General features: G+C 39.0%; 1 protein-coding gene across 3 annotated transcripts in view; it reads right to left on the reverse strand.

Annotated features, from left to right (window-relative positions):
• The window catches only part of bsnb (bassoon (presynaptic cytomatrix protein) b), a 102,647-nt gene that overhangs the window by 60,466 nt on the left and 30,262 nt on the right, over positions 1-11,919 (reverse strand). For all 3 annotated transcript variants that reach the window (XM_008409671.2, XM_008409669.2, XM_008409670.2), the window contains exon 3: positions 3,831-4,748. In XM_008409671.2, coding sequence (XP_008407893.1) covers positions 3,831-4,748 — 918 coding nt within the window. The remainder of the gene's footprint in view (positions 1-3,830; positions 4,749-11,919) is intronic.

An 11,919-nucleotide genomic window follows, 5' to 3' on the forward strand; every position in this document is an offset into this window, starting at 1 on the left:
ATCTATCTATCTATCTATCTATCTATCTATCTATCTATCTATCTATCTATCTATCTATCTATCTATCTATCTATCTATCTATCTATCTATCTATCGAGAGAGAGAAAGAGAGAGAGAGAGACAGAGAGAGAGAGAGAGAGAGAGAGAGAGACAGAGAGAGAGAGATTTTGATGGATATATAAAAACTGCTTCTTTTTGTGCTTTGGAGTTTCTGTGCTGATTAATTCTTTTGCGAAGCAATAAAAGCTGTGGGGGTCTTGAATTGTTACAAAATAAAGCTGCATTTCTTCAGCCCACTGGCTGCAATGTTGACACCTTGAGATGCCATGAAACCTAAATTATGAACATCATGGCATGGAGTGCATCCCAGTTTTCCATGTCTGGCATATAACAATTCATTTTAGCTTTTAAACGGGTTCTATTGATTCTGTGTCCAGACAGAGGGATACTCAGTAGGCAGCATTATGACCTGTTCTGAAGATCCTGCAGCTTCCACTTCTCTTCCTAACGTGGCGCCTCCTCACCCTGACTTGGGATGTTTTTCCTCCAAAAGGTTCCAGAGGAATCACCTCAAACCAGATGTTGGACTGCATTTTATTTCATTGTCATTTGTGAATGTTAGAGCCTCATTTTCGACAGTGCAGCTATAAAGATTGAAAAAGGTGAGAAAGTCTCATCAACATCAATATTTCTACTAAATAAGAGGCAAAAACCAAAAAAATAGTTTGATAAAGGAAAAGCCTCTCAGACTCTGAGCTAAAAGCGAGATGCCCAAACTATTTTTTTTTATATTAGACAATTAATTTAATTTCACAGAATTATTGCAGTAGAAGCCATTTGTTTGTTAAATGCTGATGTTTGTTGTAAATGACATATGCTCGCAAAGAAGTTTGTCATTTATTGAATGTTCAGAAACTACAGCGGCTGTGATGCGCCAAGACAGAGGTAAAACAACTTAATAGGTGATCAACTCAAAACCACTCGCAAATTTTATTCTTTTATTCTCCGTCTTTCTTGGTCATTTAAGCACATCCGTTGCCATGGCAACATCCTGAGCTCCACAAGCCGACCAGAGATTACGTTAAAAACATAACATTCAGTCCGTTATCATATCAGGTTTTCAGGCTTAATATTTTGTGATTATTAATAAGCCTCTCATGAACGCAGCGGTGGTTGATTAGTTCATTTTAAACTTCTGCTCTGCTAGTTATTTTGGTAATGGAACCAAAACGCACAGAATTTCGCAACACCCTGTTGAAATTAAAATGATTATTATTGTTGTTGGGTCATTAATTTGAACACGTTTTGCTGATTTTTTTGTTGTTCTTTAATAAAGTTACGAACGTTTTAATAAGCCAATCGGAGGAGGACGTGCTGGTCTCAGTGTCCTGGCGGCATTCAGTTTGTCACCTGCCGAGATCAACTCAAAACCTTCTGCGATCGACGTATTGCAGACCTGCTCTAGCAAATACCCGTGGTATTTTTGCTTGAGGTTGTCATATCAATAAACTTTCATACCAGCCTGAGTCTGAATTCGACAAATATTCTTTAAACCCAAAAGAAAAAGCAGAGAAAGTATCAGACGCAGCAGTAGATAGGGTGCATCTTTTTCTGCTATAGCTACGTCACCACACCCACATTAAAACTAATGAAACACTGCCAAGAAAACACAAAGGGAGAGAAACAGAAATAACAACATTTAGTGAACGAATGGATGAGGAGGAATACAGTATGTCAAACTGACAGTCAAAATATCACTAACCAGTGAAGGTAAAAAATAAATGTCTCAGAAATGTTCAAAATTTTATTTCACACTCTTGAGCAACCCGCCTGAAGTTTGCAAGAGAAAATAACAACAAAAGAAAATGCACCTTGTATTGATGCAAGTAGCCGACCGTAGCTCAAGGAGCAGAAACGAAACACACCCAACAAATGCATCTGTCTTGAATACAGAACAGCAGTAGTGTAAAAGTTTTTGGAGACATTCTGCATCGCAGCAGCCAAGCATGAAAGGGAATGGCTGACAGACAAATTATCTCTCTGTTTCCATAGCGATCTATGAATGGCCTCTGCTAGTGCCTGTGACAACCAGATGCCTGGAAAGACAAGACATTCCCATAAAAAGCCAGCGCTCTGTAGCAACCCTGTTATTACTGCTATCATTCAATAGAACTTGATTTGCATAATTAAAATCTGTTATTGCCTGGCTCTGGAAGGTATTGCAGGACCTTGTTTGTACCAACTAGACCCCCCACCATGACACAGAATGAGAAGGTCCTTACAAGAGGAATATAGCTCCTGCGTGTCTAATAAATACATAGATAATCTATTTAATTGACCTTAATAAGGCTCTTTTTCCTGCAGACTGGTCATATATTTTGTGCTGCCCCAGGCCAAAATCACTGATGAGGTGAGTCAGAGCTTGGACTTCACTCTGTTACCTAGATAAAAGACTCTGACAGCGCACAACCCAGCAGGTGCTGACTAAGACACACTGAAAGAGGATGGAGAAGGTTTTTATTCTTTTTTTCATGAAAACCTGTTGTGATTCCACAGTAATCAGCATAACTGATATGGTGCTCACACCTCAAATTGCAGTTAATCTTCTGTGGAAACATTCATTGCAATATTTTTAAACGATCAGTTCTAATCAAATACAGTGCAATACACCAATACACACAAATATGAGGAAGACTGCTGACATGACAATTGTACAGTAGAGTCACTGACTCCCTCTGCAATGAAGGTAAGTCACAAAAGGGCATTGCTTAAGAAGTTAGCAGTTCATAGGGTGCTGTATCCAAGAATTTTAATGGACAGATGAGAGGAAGAAAAAAAAGTTTAGTAGAAAAAGGACAACAGGCAGCACAGATAATAATAGCCCTGTAAAGATTTCCTTAAAAATTAAGATTACAGAGGAAGAGTGGAGAGGCACAAAGTTTAAGTTTTTGGAGATCCTGCATCAACTTTCCCCCCTAAGCAATGATTTGGGAAGCAACTGCTGCGAATAGTTTGAGCGGGCCTGACCTAAAACCTGTGGAGCATTTATGAGGTAGGGAATCGTTTTTGTGAGGAGCTTGGCAGGCGTAGGAAGACCAGCAACCAATCAAAGCTCTTCAGAGCAGTGCTTAAAACGCATCACAAGCACCACTTGTTCAAACATCGTTACTACACCAAGTTAAATCGATGAAAGCAGTGCAACTGTTTGCAGGGATACTGGATAAATAATTCAGTTTTGTAGTTAAAGTGTCATCCTTCAAGAAAACTACTAAAGCAACCTTCTCCATACCTCAGCTGATCACTTAAGTGTTACACCACATTGATGTAATAATCCATTCAAAAGGAGTCCTGACCAAGTATTGAGTGGGCCAACTTTTCTGTCGTAAAATTCCCTTTTCATTGGTTTTAAACTGAACTTAAGGTTTTTAAGCTATAATCATCCCAAATTACAGCTTGGAAAACATCCCTTTGTGAGCAATAAAGTTGTGAACAATGTGAGTCTCACTTTCTGATTTGAATTACTAAACTAAATAAGGACCTCAGTACAAATTGCATTGTTGAGATTTGCCTGTGAATGCAAAGGTATGAAACGGGATAATGACAAAGAACCTTCTGACCCTTTAGCAGCATTTGGAGTAAACATGAACAGGGAGAGAATGCAAACACAAGACAGAAAAGTTTCGGCTGGGATTTACAACTTTTTGCTGTGAGCCAACAACAACTGGCTTCACCGACAAAAACAAAACAATAAATAATTTAACGAAGCCTAACTTTTGTCTGTAGAGTAGTTGAAAAACAAGAAGCAAAGAAAAATTGACTCGGAGCCTTACCTCAACTAGGTGTGGAGTGGGATTGAATCCACACATGTTGCACACCTGGGAGTGGCACTGTGTGCAGGTGTTGTAGTTGGGTTCCTCAGTGGCGTTGCCGATATTAAGGTTAGTCTTGCAGAGGGGACAGGAGGCTCTGGGTTTAGAAGACTCAGGGGGAGCAGGCCGTTGTTGCTGCTGTGGTGGGGGTTGTGGCCCTTGTTGTGCAGGCGGTCCCGGAGATTTCCCTGCTCCGGGTCCTGGACCAGGAGGCCCCCCAGGTTTGGGAGCCGGTTTTGGGGGCTGCTGTTGTTGCTGGGGTTGAGTGGTCTCAGATATGAGCGTGCTGGCCTGGTTTAGAAGGGAAGCGCCGAAACCAAACAGCTTTCCAAATGTCTGCTCTGGGGGAGGGGGCTGTCGTGATGGGGAGCTTCCAGCACTGCGAGTCTGATCCTGGCGGGGTTGCTGGGGATGGTGGGCAGGCGAGCCTCGAGAGAGATCTGGCTGGGATGGGGCCTTGGCCATTCCAGGGAGAGGGACCGCCCCTGGAGGCAGTTTGGGTTTTTGATGACCGGGACCACCTGCGGCAGGCTGTTTGGTAGGGCCAGGCGCTGGATGTGGCTGAGCCATAGGCTGTTTCTGAGGAGTGGGTTGAGGTTGAGGTTGAGGCTGAGGCTGAGGCTGAGGCTGAGGTTGAGGCTGAGGCTGAGGCTGAGGCTGAGGCTGAGGCTGAGGTTGAGGCTGAGGCTGAGGCTGAGGCTGAGGCTGAGGCTGAGGTTGAGGCTGAGGCGCGGGCTGATTGGTAGCTTCAGGTTTGGGCTCAGGTTGGGTTGGATGAGAAGGAGAGTGAATCTGCTGCTGACTCTTGGAACGTGGTGTGGTCATATCCATCCCCAGCGCTCTCTGCATCTGACAGTTCAAACATAGCCACTCTTGTACCTGAAAGAGGAATAAATTAAACATTAAGCCACAAAGCTCTCCAATAATGCACAGCTTCTGTTTGGGTCTGCAATTTCAATAACACATAAGACATAAACCATATTATCTGATATCTGCGAGCACAAAGTCAAATCCAGCTGAAAAACATAAACACCTTTTCACTTTGGAATTTCTCTTTTACGTATACTTGTATACATCTTTATGTATACAAGTATTGCTCTACTAGTCACATAATGTAGCATTTTGAGAAATAGGGCAATACATTTGAATGAACTTTATAGTGCAAAAAAGAAAAACGTTTGACTTGAGAACTCTGCGTTCAAGCATAAGTTCAGCACTCAAGTGAAGTGCAAGAAAATCAGCAACTATACAGTAGTATACCTTCTGCTCCTAACTTTGAACATCAGCAAAAAAGACCTCAAATAGCAGGTTTTCTGAAGTGTTAAATTAGTTAGAAGTATTAGGAAAGCTAAACTAGCGGAAATACTGCAGAAAACTAAAACTGCAGAAGATGATGAGAACAAAAGAACAAGACTTTCTTAAACAGATACAGTAAATTATCCTCAGTGCTGTTTGAATGCTCCCCATACTTTCCCTTGGGTATTAAGTAAACACCCCACTTTCTCGTTGCTGTCCAAAAATATCCAAGAAAGTTAAACTATAAAGTAAACTACAGTCAATGTGTGGTTTTTCTTTGCTGTAATGCAGTAAAGACGTTTACATAATTGTTTGTCTGACTGACTTCCTATTTACCATTCATCCAGTGCAGCAGAAACAACCCCTTCAGTCTAAATGAATAGGGGGAAATTTATATGTGGAAAATGATTGAAGTGATTCATAATTGGGAATGATGTGAAATGTCTCATTGAGGAAGGATTTAAGCGTCGATAAAGCTCAGCACCACCATTAATTGGTAAACACTGTTTACCCATTTACAAAAGCATGGCAAATAAATGTGACAGATGGTGACAACTTTGGACATCTTTAATAATCCAAAGCTGACCCTTGTTATATGATTCCCCCAAATGTATTATTTGCACCTCTTGCCTTTCTTCTTTTTTTCCCCATTTTTATTAAAATCCTCTTAACAATCTAATCTACTTTTTTGGAACCACAATCATTTCTTCTTTGTTTCAGACTCTTTTGCTTTTTCTGCTGCCTTTTTTTTTTTTTTTTTGCACCATTGAGGTGCATGCTGAAGAGAAGGCTACTGAGAGGTGTTAGTGATGGCACATGGCCATAAAAGGTAATTGGCATCCTGGTGCTTTGACAGCTGCCACACTATTGTAGCTGTTGTGGATTCATGGTCATTGCATAATGCCTTCATACATTATAAATGCAGTCAGAGAAAGGCTGTGAGAGAGCAGGGGATCCCTTAGAGATATTGGGCACAAAGAGTGATGCTATAAGCCTGTTGTTCACTTTTTCTTAAATAGTATTAGGTCAAAATGCCTCTTAAGCCGATTTTGGGTCATTTACAGATTAAAGTTTAATGTTTGTTCTAAAGAGGAAGCGATTAAAGACTTTTTATAAGTGTGAAATTTAGCACCAATCTTTACATAGCGATGATTAAATGTTAGTAACCTGCAAGTCCCAATTACAAAAGAAAAGAGTTAAAAACTGGGACATCATGGGCAGCAATGAATCAAGCAAAAGTAAAAACAGTAGAAGAAGTATAGAAATGTGATTCTGCATTTCAGGTATATAGTGGTTGGCAAAGCCAGCAAACTCAAGAGTAGACAAGAAATGAACTCAAAGCTAAACAGTTGGGTTTTTTTAATGACAACTGCAGTCAGAATGTTCTGGATTTTAATTGTGATCTGGGATTTTTCTATTAGGAGTTTGAAAGTTTTTCCCATGTAAGAATGCCTTCTCTCCAAAGATGGAGTGACAACCAATAACCAGTCAGTGTTTTAGTCCCAGTGAGGAAGGGGGGATGGTCACATGACCCTCCTCTCATTCCCTACTTTTGTAGTTTTGATATCTTCGTACTAAAACCTCTGAGATGTTTCATACCCATACATCCAATGATTCAACCTTTTTATCTATAGAAAACTAAAGTGCAGAACCTTTAAAAATCCCACCTTTTTGTATGTGTATTGGAGTTGATGGTACACCTTCTCAGACTCTTGTTTGCCCCTACATTCAGGGCTACCTACTTGTCAATCAGTGTAAGTTCACAAACCCATTCTTCAAACATTCTTCGAATGGGAGGCACTAAGTCAGAAAGACTAAACACCTCACAAATATCTTGTCAGTCCTGGAATATGATCCTTCCAGGTAAAAAAATATTTGTAGCATCAATGAATAATATGACCAAAGAGCTGAATGAGGGATGAAGAGGACAGGAGCATGTCGCAGTAGTGTAGCCAACATAAAAGATTAGAAATAATGTAACGTAGCCACATTAGTTACAATATCTTACATTAAAATATGTTGTATTATTTATTTGTCATGTACATATTTATAGAATAAATGCTTGTTTCCACCTGAGACCTCAAAACTCTTTGAAAGGTACATGGTTAAAAAAAAGCTACATTTCCCATTTGTTTTCATTCTAACAGCTGATCCAATACATTTACAGACAAAAGTACTGAATGAGATTTTAACTCATGCATGAAAGAGTTAAAGTAATTTTCTAAATCTACCCGTGCCTACTGTAAGGATTATCAGACTACGGTAAATAATATCTATCAGCAGGCGGTCGCTCAGAGTTATTTTGTGTTGATCGGGGGTCATCATCTGTCACACTGTACAAGTCAGTCGGCCTAAACTTGAATCAGAATTAATAGAAATATTAAGCCATATAATGACTTCCGAAGAAAACACATGCACAATTAAGTTAAATAATAAGCGAGATTTTGCTTCTGTTATAATTAACTTCTTAATCAATCAAAAATACTTAAATAAAAGATAAATTCAAATGCAATGGAGGAAGGAAGGGATGAAATAGGGTGACACAGTAGTGAGGAGATGATCCACCTCTCATGCACAGTATTGTTACACGCCTTTTATAGAACAGACTTAAAAATAAACATTTTATTTTCAAAAAATGAAATACATGGGGTTTTTTTGTTTTGTAATCAACATAGATAGGACTTAAACAATGCAATTTAATATGTGCCCTATTACATTAAATTCCAATGTATGATAATGACTTCATACCACATATATCAACATTTGCCAATTACTAGACCTCTTATCCTAGCCTCTAAGCTTATTTGGCTTTCTGTGTAAATATCTGCTGAAGAAAGCTGATAATTGTACAATAAACTTAATATTGTACATTATCATAATACAATTACAGATCAAAACAATTATTATAACCTTGCGGGCATATTATCACTTCACAGCTTAGCTACAACAGCATGAGTCACTGGACTTTTGAATTCTTGAATTGCTGCACAGAGCAGGGAACAAACTGTCCGCCGTGCTGGGATCTTGTAGCGACACGAGAGGCTCAGAAACTCCAACCTGAGCCGATAACATCTAATTTACACTGTAGCATAATAATCAGATTGCACACCTATTTCTTTTCACTTTGTTACTCTTTCCTAACTGCTCAATGTTTGAATCAATGTGAGAAAAAACAGACAGAGACAATGAGTCACTGGTATCAAAGTAGGATGGCTCAGCCTTTAGGGCATCAAATTCATCATTTAAGTGACGTAGAAAGCTCATTGTTGTATGTTTTAAACAAAATGGGTGACATGACCCAATTTCTAGTTTTCAAAATGGAAAACAGCGCTATTAAAGCTATAATTATATGATTAGTCAATTATTACAAACAAAAAAATGTCTGAAATTAATTAATTGTTGCTTTGATTTAGATGCAGAGAAACATACAAACATGAATCACATGAAGCTGAAGTTACATTTCTTGCTTGTGGACACAGTGATGGTCAGTAAAGTCCATTCTGATATTAGTTCTTCTTCTCCTGTTTATAGAGTAACGATGCGAATCTAGCAAGCCAACAGTAGCTGGTTAATTAGCTCAAACATGGGATCTTATAGCTAGCCTGCTGTCTGCTGCTTACCACAACTTATGCTCCAGCATATTAGTATGCAATCACATTCAAACAGTAATTGGTGTAGTTTATTTTATGTCCACACAATGATGCAACAAATAAATTATCTTCAATTCAGGACAAACCAGTGTGTTCAGCATAGGGAAACCCAGTCTTTGGGTTTTGGCCTTCTTTGCAATGTTCCGATATTCAATACTGAAGCTGATAAAATTCTAATCACAGGAACTGTGTGTCAACAACCACAGTCAATCAGAAAGTAAACAAGTAAAACGTTATGTATTTTCAAGACAAATTTCACGAAATGTTTTAACAAAATAAAAACCCAAAAGCAGATTTAAAAACACAAGTTTTTAGCTGACTTTTAAAGGAAGCCACTGAGTTCACTTTTCTCGTTGACAGAGGAAGAGAGGGCCTGAGAAGAAAATAATTTTTCCTTCAGTTTTCCGTTTTTTATTGGGGATTATAAGCAGCCTTTGATCCCAGGACCTAAAGGACCTGATGGAGATGTAAGGATCCAGTAGTCCACTGATGTGAACTGGTGACTGCCCATGCAGAGCTCTCCAAGTCAAAACCAGAATCTGGAATAGCACTCAAAGACTTAGCAAGGGCCAGTGTAGCTGCATTAGAGGAGTAAGGGGGAGTGCAGGCGCATACTGATCAGATTTCTCATATTTTAAGAGATGTACAGCAATGGGTAGAGAGAACTGTGAATATTGCCAATACTGCTCTGACACACATCATCGACTTGTGTTGTCAGAGTCCAAGTATAACTCTTTAAGAAAATGATATTTATTGATTGCAGCGACTGCTTTAGCTGGGACAATGTGACCTGATGCACAGCAAGAATCCTCCGAGAATGTAAAGAGCTCAACATCTTGACTTAGCTTCCAAAATTTAAATACAATTAGGGGATTGTGGAAAATTCTGGAAAATGGCATCTGATCAATGCACATCCCTTCTCAACAAAACTTAGAACTTGAAGGATGAATGATGACTTGGTGCAGACATTGTGGAAAAAGCTGAATTGAGTCCTCGTCTTTAGAGGTCAGCACAGTTTTAGGAGCCAAAGGAGGAACTGCGCAGTAGTGTGTCGTTGCTACAATGTCACAGCTTTTTAGTGCATGTGGGCATCAAATACACCCACATATACCATGTACATGTACAAATGTGAGGCCAATTTGTTCCAATTGCTGTTCTTTAAACCCTCACACCCACATGCTGTCACTGTCTGATGTCCACACACCCTCTGTCCAGAGACTACAGCTGAAAACTATAAAGGGCAGGGAAAATTAGAGGAAACAAGCCAGAACAACAAACTCACATTTCTAGTGAGCCTTATTAGTTACTTTTGTGCCACAGTAATTCAGTTATTGTTTTGTATTTGTTGTACTTTGCAAAACAAGTTATACTTGTTGAAGTTTCTCACATCACAATGACAATTATTACTGTATTTCATAGAGATTTGTGTGATGTAAGCACACAGAGCAGTGTATTATTGTGAAATACCTGGTAGTCAACATTTTAATTCATATGAAACATATGAATAGTGTAGTAAGCATTCGCAGTTCACTCCAACGTGAAACACCTATAAACAAAATATAATTTCTACCAAAGTCACTTAGAAGTAATGCAATTACTAAGTAGAGTTCAAATATGAGGAATTTAATCTCAATATAAATACAGAGGTTCTCTAAAGATTTTAGAGGTTTGTTAAAGAACATTAAGGAACAAAGAGTATCAAGCACAAAGTTGCAGAGACATTTAAATTGGATTAAAAACAACATCTTACGCTCAGAGTATTCAACACCATCTTTCCGTACAAAACCAAAGCTACAAAAACATGGCTGCCCACCTGAACTGAAAGGTTGGGAAAGGAGAACATTAATCATAGGAGAAGCAACTGCTAACTCTAGTAGAAGAGGCAAAGCATTGAAATCCAAAATAATAGATATATTAAAAACTATTAACATGAGATGCAAATACTTTTGCAAGGCGCTGTAAATCTAGTCAAACAAGAGTTTTCAAACTACAGTGACAGCATTGAAGGCTTCAGCACCTGCTCCACCTGCTATATGGTAAATATTATTGAGCTCTCAGTCAATCATTAGGTCAGTCCGTCATTCAGTAACTTAGACAGAGCATGTCACAGGCTCAACAGGATCTTAGCCTGGCCTCCTGCCAGCCTGCACAATAAAGAGTGATGACACCCACATGGTTGTCACTGTAAGTCAGACAACCAGAGATGGCAAACGTCAAAGTAATGTGGATGGTGAACAAATCAGGGCGACTCCTAACTAACGCCACACTTCATCCAATCGCTGATTCAATTAAAATGTAATTTATAATGTCTTCTTTCCTTTATATCGTTTTCCAATCCTCTTTCTTTCCAAATTACAGTTTGGATAATCATATAAAGCTCAACAGGAAAAACCCAAGCCGGAAAAACAAAGAGAGCAGCTGCAGGGAGGGCAAGCAGCTATTTATCAATTTCTTCATGTCTCTGTTTGCCTCCGCCTCATATCTCCATCTCATTCCTCTCTCCATCCCCTTGTTATGAGGCAGTCATGTGGATCTTTATGAAATCTGATCTGTATCAGCAGAAAACAAGCACACTGCACACTCCATCTCCTGTTCTGCTCCTCTATCAGCTCACTGAAACACCAATCATGCGGTCCTTTTGATGCCTTTATTTCTTCTTATCGGATGTTTTGTTCTATCTAGCCCCCCTTCCTCTAGCTTCAATTTTTAAGCTTATAATCATATTCAGTTTTTTTTTTTACCAGCTCTCATTCAAACACAGACTCCATTCAAACTCTAGCTTAGTAGACAAGAGTGTTCTCTGGAGAGTACACTGTTGATGCATGTCAAAGGTTATGAGTCAGGACATGGAGGTCGTCTTCAGCCAGAAAGATGGTTGAGTCCTTCATGAGGAATTCGCTGCTAGAACAGGGGACCAACTAACAGTTGGTTATTAAATAATAAAAACAAAAAGAATTACTGGCAATATGTGCAGGTATTTACAATATTTATTAAGTCTGACCTTGAATATTATTTTTCTTTGAAATATTTTAATTATTTAGTCTGTTACATTTCTAAATAGTGAAGTAATGTATTTATTCTAGCAAACACACACACACACATAT

The sequence above is a fragment of the Poecilia reticulata genome, linkage group LG5 (genome assembly GCF_000633615.1).
Source record: "Poecilia reticulata strain Guanapo linkage group LG5, Guppy_female_1.0+MT, whole genome shotgun sequence".
Classification (NCBI taxonomy): domain Eukaryota; kingdom Metazoa; phylum Chordata; class Actinopteri; order Cyprinodontiformes; family Poeciliidae; genus Poecilia; species Poecilia reticulata.